This window comes from Urocampus carinirostris, chromosome 4 (assembly GCF_059441175.1).
Source record: "Urocampus carinirostris isolate Australia breed hairy pipefish chromosome 4, RoL_Ucar_1.0, whole genome shotgun sequence".
Classification (NCBI taxonomy): domain Eukaryota; kingdom Metazoa; phylum Chordata; class Actinopteri; order Syngnathiformes; family Syngnathidae; genus Urocampus; species Urocampus carinirostris.
The window spans coordinates 4,311,030-4,323,847 of record NC_142352.1 but is presented as its reverse complement, the minus strand read 5'-3'; the positions used below and the strand labels follow the sequence as shown (position 1 = coordinate 4,323,847).

The 12,818-nt window shown below is 42.2% G+C and overlaps 1 protein-coding gene across 2 annotated transcripts in view; it reads right to left on the bottom strand.

Moving 5' to 3' along the window:
• The window catches only part of cd276 (CD276 molecule), a 174,214-nt gene that overhangs the window by 157,230 nt on the left and 4,166 nt on the right, over positions 1–12,818 (bottom strand). For both annotated transcript variants that reach the window (XM_088333500.1, XM_088333501.1), the window contains exon 2: positions 11,659–11,770. In XM_088333500.1, coding sequence (XP_088189626.1) covers positions 11,659–11,716 — 58 coding nt within the window. In that variant the 5' untranslated portion in view covers positions 11,717–11,770. The remainder of the gene's footprint in view (positions 1–11,658; positions 11,771–12,818) is intronic.

Sequence of the window (12,818 nt, the reverse complement as noted above, 5' to 3'; positions counted from 1 at the left end):
TTTTTTTCCCAGCTTTTCCCCTACTTTTTCATTTTGGTATTTTTTTCTTTTTTGTTCTATTCCCCCCCTTCTTTTAAGTCATTCTGTGAATAGTTTTACATAATATTTGGTCATGTTGGGCAAAAAGCAAGAAGCAAAAATAAACCTGAAGAGCCGATAAGGACCCGAGAGAGCCGGTTCCTTTTAGTGAGCCGAGCCGAAGAAGCCGGTTCTCGACAAACTCTACTAACTTTACTTTTCAACTTCGTTCGACATTGACTTCAAAATACCGCAACGTCAGGGAAAACCCGTGTATTTTTACCTTTATGCACTGTAACTTTGACTTAAGTGGCTTCTTAATTAGTCATTTTGAGCTCTCATTTTTGTGCGCTGGCTAGATTTTCTTGTGCGCTGAGAATGTGCGAGCAGTGCGCAATTGCATGGTCAAAATGGCAAAATGCAAAGCGAAACGAAAATAGTGTTATGTGTTATGTTATGTGTGTTATGGGAAATAATGTTTTTAATTTTCGAGTTTTTCCTTGCCCTCATGTTGGTTCCAGATCAGGGGATGGTATAATAATAGTCTGAAAAAATAGTCTGTGTAATAACCTGTGAAGCCCTTTAAGACTCTTTGTGATTAAAGGCTATACAAATAAAAATGACTCAACTTGACTTGACTTAATTGTGTTTGTTTGTCACGTGGCAGGTCAGTGCATGGTGTGGCTCTTTGACTAAAAATTTCGGCTTTTTGTGTCAAACGTGTTCGCCACCCCTGATATAGAGTATTTAAATAGTGCTACGGGAAATACACACTGTAATAAAAATAGGTTAAGATGTAAATGTGGGGGTGGGGTTTAATGTGGGCTTTTACTCCCCCGGGTGGAGTTAAAGAGCCTCATGGCTTGAGGAAGTAATGATCTCCTCAGTCTGTCCGTGGAACAAGACTGTGACAGCAGTCTGTCGCTGAAGCTGCTCTTGTTTGGAGATGATGCTGTGTAGTGGATGTAATGAAATGTCCATGATTGACCGCAGCTTGTTCAGTGCCCGTCTCTCAGCTACATTTGTCAGGCTGTCAAGCTCTGTGCCCACAACATAGCCCGCCTTCCTCACTAGTTTATTAAGACAATATTTATATTCAATGGAATGCAAGACACTTGACCTTTCGTTTTTTCCTGCCATATAATTAGTGCAATCCAGTCTTCCCTCTGTCAGGGTAATAACTGCTGTTCAATATATGTCCGAGTCTGAGATATTTACCCAACGATTGAGCCCATATGCTAATCCCAGTGTGCTCACGCAATCAAAAGGGTAATTCTCACTTGTTTGTGAATAATCAATAAAGAGTAAATGAAAAGGCAAAATGATTAACTTAACAAGCTAAATGGGCAAAAACTAAGGGTTTAGAACAATTGATTGTTAATGATGCGACACGGCACGGACACATTTGAGGTGGGTCAGAAAGAATCAAGGAGACTTACATTTTAGCCATGAATATCCTCTACAATGTGTTTTTTTATTCCAGACTTTGATGGTAATATTATTGTTAATGCACTTTGATTAAGTCTTTAGTCATGTTATGTTAACAAAAATAAAATCCAAGCAAATGTAAGCATTCTACATCCTAAAGACCAAGGGAAGGGATTTTCAAGAGCCCTGTTGTGGCAAAGATGCTTGTACAATACTGCCCCCTGGTGTTAGTTTGTGATCCTGCAGTCTATTTTATATTTATTCCGGGCGTTTAAACAAAAAATGACTGGTCACCAATTGCAAGGCCCTCTTTAATGACATAATTGACATCTAAAAAAATAAAAGACATAGAGACATAAGAGTACCCCTGGGTATTACACTTTGAGGAGGATCACCTCAATTTGCACCTGATAGGAGTCTTGTACCATCTCATCTGCCCTGCAGCCTTGTCCGTGTAGATTTAGGAGCCACATTGATGACTCCCAATCATGGTCCATGCTCGAGTAAGTAGTTCAACTTCCAGAAAACTCAGCCTAAGTGTGCATTAAAGGGTTTCTGTGGTGCCGTGGGACCCAGCAGGAGCTCTATTAGTTTGGTTGATGGATCAGTCAATCTTGCCTTTGCATGATCATCAAAGTTAGCTTTATCCACAGATGTTCCTGCTGTCTTGTCCCAGCCCAACACGTCACATCATCAAACTAATCTTTTTGCATATTAAAAGGTCACTTTCAACATCAAACCTGAATATAATCTCCTCTCTTATGTTTTCTTGGAGTAATCACAAAAGAGTGTCCTCGCCAGGGAGACATCCAGGTGATCGGCGAGATAAGGACTCAGACTTGCTTATTTCCCGCAGAGCCATAAATCAGGACTGGACATTCTTTGTGCTGTTTTTTTCTCTCCATTAAATCTCTTTCTCTGTGTATTCTATGTTCAATCTCTGCCTTTCTTTCTTCCCTCTGTGTCCACTGCCACCTCCCTCTTGCCTCCTTCGTTGACACGAGCCATCTCATATCCTGTCAATAACCCACTAATGGGCCCGGGCAGTCTGATAAGAGCCTCTGGCTTACAAATCCACAGACACCAAGAGCCTTTTGATGAGCTGCGGTCTCACAAATGAATAAAAAAAGAAAAAGAAAGAGGCTAGCTGACAAGGTAGAGAAACGGTCACAAGGTCAGATCTCACTTGAGGGCAGAAAACTTAAAGGATGAAGAAGAGAAACCGCACAGCAATAAATGCTACCCCAGTCCACTTTTTAGGAAGTTGTTCTTTTTTTTTCTTCATTTTTTTTACCGTAGATTCAGGACTACAGAGCACCAAGCACATGGGAAATTTAGCGTCAACGCCGTAACCCTGCAAACCTGATACCTGAATGTTAGATCTGCGCTGAGTTGTTCACGACACGTTTTTTCAGACGATTTAATCATTCAGGATGGCGAAACAAAAACAGGCACATATTTACTATTAGATAGAAAACACGGACAAGGTCTGCCACGTGTAAAATATAAACCCTATTTTTCTAGACATATTTTTTTCACTCAAGGCTAACACATCAACTTTCCTTTTAGTCATCATCCTTCCAATCTCCTCTTTCTTCCACTCAGTCGCTTTACTTCCACATCCTCTCACATTTAGTGACCCTATAACTAGGATTTGCGAGACCTTTCGGTCTCCCGCCCCCCTATCTTTGCCTTGCTGTTTCTTAGAGAGTAGATGGAGAGGAGAGGATAGGATCCCCAGGCCCCTTGCTCCCTCCACTTTAGTTGCCTTTTACGGCACGCAGCGGACCATGGTGGGAGAATTCTCGCACCGGCCCTTTTTTTCATTTTCTGTGTTTTTGTATGTGTTCGTCTTGCTGTAGGTCACCACTCTCGAGGAATATGACCAGGGTAGATAGGTAGATGGGTAGATAGACAGACAGACAGATAAAATGTCCATCCATTGATTAAAACCAAGAATATGTCCACTCAGATGTTATATTATATTATATACCAGAGCCATGTCCCCCTAGTGGGAGGTGGCTAGAGTCTTTTTTTTCTGACTCTTTCTGGGAAATCAATACAGAGGAGGGGATTCCCAGCCCCCTCGCCCAACCCAACTTAAGTGTTGGGAGTCATTAGGTGAGCAAACCACCCAATTCCAACCCCTAATGCCGAGCGCCAAGCAGGGAGGCAATGAGTACCAATGTTGTAAGCCTTAGGTATGACCCAGCTGAGACTTGAACCAGCAACCTCCCAGTCTCAGGGCGGGTGCCATACCCCAAGGCCACCGAGCTGGCCACTCAGATGTAACAAACAAAAAACAAAAAAAAACTAAAACATTATCACTGCAATTTTGCAGTTCAAAATTAATTTTGTGTTGGTTTCAATATGAAAACTGTGGATGTTGTCAACTCTTTCTGAGACATCCTAAAATGCCACAAGAATGTGCGTAGCTTGATCTTAACCCCACAGAAATGTATAAAGGGTTAACTGGTTACTCCTTGTCATTAAACCCTAAAACCTTAAACATGTGCTTCTACGCCGCCAAACAACCCCCCTAGAGTGTTGGCAAAGAGGACAAGGGGTTCCCCCATAATTGCTTCCTCATCAGCAAAGTAGCTGAGTATGTAAAGGTTTCCAAGCACGGCTCAGCGTCCGCCCAAATGGGTCACGTCATTCCACGAAATGCACGGTCAACCACACAATGGCTCTGGGTCCTGCGTACCCCCGCAGAAGTGCAATAGCTGCATATTACCTGGATCAATTTTTAAACAGTCCCACAGGCCCGCATTTTGATGACTTGTTGAAATAATGATGAGGTGCTTGTTGGGTAATGCACTCTGTCTCAATGAATTCACAGTTAGAGAAAGGTAGTGGGATTGAGCCAACGCTACACTTCAGCAGACAAGACTGGAGAAGTTTACGAAATTGGGTATGCAATGCACAGAAATCGTTCTTACAGACGGACACTTAATGGAACCCTACGATGAACGAAATTGTATTAGCAAGACTCCAGATAAGGTGTTAGCCCAAAATTTGATTTGTGTGCAAGTCAAAGTGAACCCTATCCGCAGAATCAATCTAAAAGAAAGAGGTGGAAAGAGCATTTTCAACTATCAAGCTTGTAAAGACCTTCATTTCCCTCTCTGGGAGGTCTATCCAATTACTTTAATTTATTTTAATTAGCCCTAAGCTCCCCGCCGCACAGTGAAATCCAACCAACCCATGTTGTATTCTACTCAACCGATAAGCTAAGGTGTTAAGGCTGTCTGGCTGTACTCGTGTAACAAAGCGTCAACAATAACGATGGACTTGTAAAATAACCTAGAAACAACCTTTTAGATAGATATAGATAGAATTTCCCCGTAGGGAAATTCACACCGCCAGCAGTATAATTGTGTTGAAAAATAAAATAATAAAATAAAAGATATAGAATACAAAAATACCCAATATAACGTTTTTCTATTGAGTATTTAAATAGTGCTACAGAAAATACATACTGTAATAAAAATAGGGTAAAATGCAAATGTGGGGGTGGGGTTTAATGTGGGCTTTTACTCCCTCGGGTGGAGTTAAAGAGCCTCATGAAATGAGGAAGAAATTATCTCCTCAGTCTGTCCGTTCGAAGAGAACATGAGTTTGTCTCAAGCAGGACATGCTTGGTTTCTAGAAGTTTCAACTCACATGTGGGTCGAATGTGAAAGTGAATTGTTGTCTGTACTCCACAACTGACTGGCCAATGTCCAATGTCAAGTCCACCTGTTGTCCAGTGTCAGCTGGGACAAATAGCTAGCTACGACCCGTTCAGAGGATTCTATCCATCTATCTACCCTGGTCATATCCCTCGAGAGGGGTGACCGACAGCAAGACAAACACATACAAAAAACAAAGACAATAAAAATGGAAAAAAGGAGCAAAAACAAAATCGTACACGAAATTTTTGGGACCATGGCCAACCCAAATGCCCAAACACCCACAAGTTAAGCACCCAAGTCAGTCATGCTTTCATCCCTCCAGATGAAACGAGACACAAGGAAGCGGCCATGTCACTCAGGTCAGGGTGACACAACACATTCTTCTGTTCAACAGTAGGGCCCGACAGCTTTCACTGGTTTACCCCTGCCGCATCATACGGGTGCCCTGCCCATCCCTTAGAACACGTCCAAACATCCCACTATCCTTTCACAACACCTCTCCACTCATTCCTATCACCCACAAGAGCTCTGGCTTCCATTACATTTCTTTCCTCCAGTGCACTCATGACACTATCCATCCACAGCCTTCCTTTTGGTCTCTTTCCATTTACTTCTGCAGTGTAGTTCCTCTTCAACATTTGCTCTTCATCCATCCTCTCCATGTGTCCAAAACCAATCGAGTACTCTCTTATCCACACACTTGCTCAGTTCCACTACTACTCCAGTTCTGTCTCTCACAATTTCATTTCTCAATCTATCCAATCTTGTCACTCGTAACATACTCCTCAAACACTTCATCTCAAAAACATTGAATTTCCTTCTCAAATCTGCATTCAGGCTCCAAGTCTCTGCACTATACAACACAGTTGGCAAAACCATTCTCATACAGTCCCCAATCAACATCCATACTCCTACTCTTGTTGCTCATTACTCTCCTCAGAGCACCCAAAACCATGCGTCCTTGATTCACTCTGTGCAATACCTCGCACTCCGTTCCACCAACTGCAGCCACATCACAACCCAAGTACCAAAAGCGTTCAACTTCTTCCAGCACCTGTCCATGCAACTGTATTTTTCAGAGGATTAGCGGAAAGAAAACAAAAAGCTGTTAAAAGAAAGACAGATTACAAGTCGACAGCCATTATATGACGTGGGCCTTTACCGAGCATTTTATGCCACTGTCTCTCTTGGGCACTCTTTTAATGTACGTGCCAAAGTCAAAATATTACACCCTTCAAGACATTAGCGCTTCAACGATAAAGGATTTAAGCCATTATTTTACCTATGTGGCCAACAGCCATGAAACATCAATTACTAGTACTCATAAAAGCTCATCAGCATACATGCTAAGATGCTGACACAAAAAATAATTTTTCACATATTTAAAGAATTACAGGATAGCATATAACCATTGTGCCACTAGATTGTCACGACCAGAAGAGTAAAATATTTACAAATACAGAATAGTAAAAAATGTATCCTCTATGCCGTAGTGCAACCCAACGTGTGATTCACATTCATCTTTTTCGGCCAATTGCAGGCTTTGTTTCGCCCCTTTAGCCTATGCGAGCCTGTAAATGATAAAAAGGATCCGCCCCCTTTACCTCCGAATAACTTTAGCCAATAGTGACTGATTCAAATGATGATTGACACATTGGTTAGGAAATGAAACGCCGGTATCTAAATCCCAGCATACACCGCGGACGACTTGGCCTTCGGGGGAAAATCTAGTCGGTGGCTGCTTGCCTTAGTTGCAAGACTTTGCGACTTAATATTGATCCATATATAAGGCGCACTGTATTATAAGGCGCATGGTCAGCTTTTGAAAAAAATAAAGGCTTTTAGGTGCGCCTTATAGTGCGGAAGATACAGTATTTGCTCTGAAGTCCATAAAACTCAAATGCAGTTAAATAAAAGCATGTTCATACAATTTATTTATAAATTGGTGCAATTTGTTTCTACAAAGCTTACCCAAAAGCCATGATCAGGTTTTCAAGCATCGATCTACATTTGACTTGTCAGCCATTTTGTTATTGTTTGGAAATGCGATCGTCCTGCGTGACTAATGCTACCCCTTTGATCGTCCGTGGGTCTTGACGATCTGCTTTGTTTTTGTATCAAATTACACGTGGAACAACCGAATAATTCACTCAGTGCTCCACTTAACAGAGAGAAACTGAATTATCGTATGAGCCGCCCACGTCTACTCCTCCTCCGTGTGGATGTGGCGCCTCCGGTAATGAGTCAACCCGTGGTACAATTTGAGTCAGGAGAGAAAAAAACGCCTAATGAACAGTTGAGGTGTGAGGTCCTCTTCGCCATGACTGAAACGGGTCACTGATTTTTGACATACCGTAAATTCCGGACTATAAGCCGCTACTTTTTTCAACCCTGCGGCCTATTCAGTGATGCGGCCAATTTATGTAATTTTTCTAACGGCCGCTAGCGGCGCTCGAGTGTTGCTACCATTAACTGCCCTGTCAAAGCTATATTATTATTATTATTAAAGCTTCAAAAAACTCTCTTGGTGTACAGTCTTTCTTTGTAAATATGTGTAACCCATGTATAATATGTATTTGCAACTGTATATTTTGTAATGTTTTTATTTGTATTTAATTTAGACACTTATTCTGATTTGCACGGGTGAACGAAAAATGAGGGGCGGAACAAACACGGGGTGCCGAGTTTAAGTGGGGACCGCTAAAGGTGAGTGACGACAAGGAAAGAAGAGGGGCTAAAAATTTGGTTAAAGAAAAGGGAGTTGCGTGAGTAAATGTGTTCATCTGATATATTTTTCCCACCCTTACCTTTGGAAAGATACACTTTTTTCCTTGGATTACTTTCAACGGGACCTGGACAGGTCCGCATCAAACCTTAAGTACCGGTATCATTTTCCGTTCATTTTGCCGGCTGTGATTTTTGGACTGTGGACTTTGATGAAGGACATTTAGTTTCAATCGCGGGACTTGAAGTCGGGTTTGGGTTAATTTTGTGTTTGTGTTACATGTTTAAATGTGGGCGCATGCGGCTTATATACAGGTGCGGCTTGTGTATGTACAAAATCGGTTTTCCTCTCAAAATGTGGTGGGTGCGGCTTATAATCAGGTGCGCTCTCTAGTCCGGAATTTACGGTACTCCCTCCCTGAACAAAGTCCCGAAGTCAAGTTTTTATCGACTCAGCAAAGTCCATAGGGAAAATGCCCGTATCTTGGAGAAAATGTACAATTATGTTTGTTTATAAAGTGAAGCTACCGAACCTTTCAGGTTTGCCCGAGGATGTTCGTCCCATATTTTGACATGCATTATCAACCAGACAGTTTTTAATTTAAATGTTGTGTCCAACCTGCACCAACAGCAAAGTGAAGTTATAAAGCTTTCGCAGTGCAGATCCCAAATTTTGGCATGCGAGACTATTTTTTTTTATTTACAGCGCCTGGAGACGTTATCAAGTCACCCTGTGCCTGTTTGTTACTTTTTTATGATGACCCAACTTTTTGGCTAGTAGAGAAGTGAAACTTTCGAGTTATGAATCCTTCATTGCGACATCGCTAGGCCACCCCTCCCAGACGAGGGGAAAATCTGCTCTAGGAGCAATTTTCATTGGAGGGGACACAAAACTCCCCACAGCAATCAGGAGTGCACCAACTTCGAAATGTGCCTGGCATAAATATGATTACAGATGTTAGCATTAAAAGGTTCCTGCAATTGAAATTAAGAGAGGAAATACTGTTATATCCCAACATTTTCTGGATCTTAAATACAAAAGAAATGCCACATCCAAATTGACTGTGCATGTTTACAATAAATGCATTTATAGCTCATGTCAGGTAGCCTCCTGAGAGCAACAGAGTAACCTGCAGACTGGTTCTGGAAATAGCTTACCAGTGATAGATCGTAGTGATTTTCTAGGAAATTTGGTTTCTAACTAGCATTGTCAAGATTACTGATGTCACTCAGTTGTGCCCGCTCATTTGGCGCCAACCGCCGCGGGTTCTGATTGGCTCCCTGTTACTATTTGAACCCAGTCCTGTCACTCTCCTGCTGTCAGTCCGTCTGCGAATCTCCGTGTATACAAGGCAAGCCTTTTTCGACCCTGACCCCCGCCGGTCCCGTTTTGCTCCAGTTTGTCTCCGGCTACAAGGTCTGTGCTCCCGTCTTGGCTTAGGACTCGTTTCTGACCCCGACCACGTTTTTGGTCTCCTGTCCCGGCAACTGACCAGTTTTTTTTTCCCATCCCCGACACCGCCATCGCTCACCACGGAAGATTCACTTCCGTGTTCCGAACACAAGCCGAGTACGAGAGCGAACACCGGATTGTGGGCGCAGCCCTTCCTCGTTCCTTCAATTAAACTTGTGTTAACCGTTACGCAAGTGGGTCCTGTTTCCATTCTGGTCCTGACACGCATGGGAAATCATTGGCTCAGTGACTTGACTTTGATTATTTTAACCTTACTTCCGATAATTACAACCTGTGAATATAAAATTATTAACATTGTAACAACATAGTAATAACATAAGTTGCAATATTGGAAATTTATTTAAAACCGGTAGCTGTTGGCTTTTATTATAACAGATGGGAGTAGGTCAGGAGATAAAGCTTGGGATCAAGAGGTCGCAGGTTCGATTCCTGGCTGCTCGTGTTCTATGTCGAAGTGTCCTTGGACAAGACACTGAATCCCTACTATATATGTTTTACCTTTTTTTGTCTGTGTGTAATTTTCAGAATTTTTAGGATTTCAAAGTAAGGCTGTTGTGTTTTTTTTCTAAAATTTTTCACCTGTTCATCTTCACTTTCCCCCAATAAAAAGTTGGTTGCCTTGCATGGCTGACGCTTCTATAAGTGTAAAGCACATTGTAAAGCACCCTATAAATGCAGACCATTTACAGTTACATATACATTTTTAAAAAATAGCTCCCGGGTTGAAGACGGTTGGTGAATATTTTTTGTGTTTATTTTGAAAGTGTATACTGTCAGGACCAAAACGGAAACAGGAACCACTCGCGTAACGTTTCTCACAAGTTTCATTAGAAGAAAGGGAAGGGGATGTGCCCACGATCTGCGGATTGCTGGACGCGGGAAGCAGGTCACTCTGAATGCGGAAGTGGGACTTCCCTGGCGAGCGATGGCGGTGTCGGGAACGGAAAAAACGGGTCAGTAGCCGGGATAGAAGAGCAAAAACGTGATCGGGATCAGAAACAAGTCGAAAGCCAGGAGAGGAGAGTAGACGTGATCGAGATCAAAAACGGATCGTTATTCGGGATGGGAGAACAGACGTGGTCGAGATCAAAAGAGGTCGTAATTTGGGACGGGAAGGCAGACAAGTTCGAAATCAAAAAAGATCGTAGCGGGAGACAAACAGGAGCAAAAAAACGGGACAGGCGAAAAAGGGCTTGCCGTGTAAAAACAGAGATTGGCAGACGGACCGACAACCGGGGATTGACATGACAGGGTTTAAATAGTGGGGAAACCAATCTGTCAACAAGCTGCAGCTGGCGCCACACGGGCGGGGCCAATTGGGCTACGTGTAGGGCGCCGAGACTGGGCGGTCATTGGCTCACGCTTCAGCAGAGTCATACATAAGACGCACAGCATTGGTAACAAATGCCTACTGCTTGGATCTCTGCATTAGGGGGTGGAATTGGGGGGTTTGGTCACCTAATGACTCCCAACGACTGGTGTTGCTACACACCGGTTGGGTGGGACTATCATCGCATCATTTACTGTGGGAGCCAACCCCTGGTCAAATGGAATAAGGCAAAGAAGATACCTATTTTTAAAAGGATCCTAAAGATGGAACATCTAGTTGATGAATCAACAATTGAATAAAAACTCCGTTTATTTGGTAAAAATATATTTTACCTATTTATTTTTAAATGTAATTTCCAGAATTTTTAGGATTTCAAAATAAGGCTGTTGTGTGTTTTTTTCTAAAGCTTTTCACTTGTTCCTCTTCAAAACATAAACTGCATCATAACCAGGGTTGGGTAGGGTTACATTAACTTGATTACTTTCAATTACTTTTGGATTACTCCAATACCAAATATGCTAATAAAAGACAAATGAAATTAAATATGAATGAAATGACTAAATTTTGTGCAGGTTTGGGGAGTAACGGAACACATGGAACGGCAGAAATGATGTTGGCAAGCTGTTTGGATTTCTTTTCATTTTGTTTCTGTCGCATTTTATGTTAGTTTTGCCGGAGATCAAAGCCAGGAGAGAAAGCTTACCACGTGTTGTGAGTCATCATTTCATTCATATTTAGTTTATTTTGTCTTTTATTAGCATATTTGGTATTGGAGTAATCCAAAAGTAATTGAAAGTAATCAAGTTAAAGTAACCCTACCCAACCCTGATCATAACACACTTTGGTTTGTGTACCATCAATTTTAAATAATACCCAGCTTTTCGATAACTCTGGAAAATCCATGGAACTTTAAATTGTTTCAACTTTTCTTTTTGCCCTGCAAAGGTCTTTGAAGGAGGAGACTAATGGGCCTCGAGGGGTGTATTGTTACCACAGTCGACACCCACCGGCAGCTTGGAAGTTTTGCATGGCAGTCAGCAGCAGCAAGGGCAGCAGTAGTGACATTGTGGTGATCCCAGGATGGATTGCTATGACGTGAAAATCTCTTCAGGCGTGACGCTGCAGGAATCCAAACACAGCAATTAGAACAATATGTTCACCATGATTTTTTTCCCTTCTTTGAATGATACACTCCAAGGCATAACCCACTTAAAAACTCCAGAAAGCAAAACTCGTCCACCCGACCCCCAAAAGTGGCTGATTTAAACGGGACATGAAAAGGTGTACGTGAAGTCTCAATATTTACATGAGAAGATGGGATGTGGGTAAGGCTGTTCCCACCACGGGAGTCGTGACCAAAATTTCCAAAACATGACAGCTTGTGAAGCTCTCATAACTGTCCAAGGCAATTCCATATAGCTACAAGAAAATAAATATATCCCCCGTTTCCCTTAAGTTGAGCTGAAAACTGAAATCGGACCAACTCCCTACACTAAACCACAGACCAAATCAAGGCTTATGACACACTTCTATTCCAAAGCTTATGATTGATGTTCACCTCATAGTCTGTATTGTCCTGTCTTTTTCCGACTGCCTGCCTAGTGGTGATACGAAGGAGAAAGACGATTTGAGATGAGTCAGCGGACCAGCATTTGACCTGAAGCATGTGAACGCCTGCATGGACCAGCTGGCAGAGATGGGAAACTGCGTCGTGGCCGTCATAAACTTTCTGGACTAGTTTACAGGCTGGGGGCGTCGCTGGTGTCATGCACTTTCCGGACAAATTTTCAACATGTTACCTAGTGTTTGTCTATGTTTGTCTACTGTAATGCTAAATGTAATTCACCCTGGTCATCCTGACACCCGGGGCGTACAACTTTTTTACGTCGGGCGTACAACTTACAAAACTTCTCCGCCCGGGTGGCCATCAACTTTTTCAAGAAAAAAGTAAATAATAATTTTAATTTTTTTTTTTTTTTTCCCCCAAATCAAACGTTTGCTTTATTCCGATTTCGAAATCTTCTTTCGCTTTGGAAATTTTGGTTCATTTGGCAATTTGCATACTCGGCAGCCAATCTGAAGCCTGCATCAAATAACTTCGTGCTTCCGGACTCTCTCGAGCGTTATAAGGTCGTGCATTTGCATATCATTTTCCAAAGTAGATGCA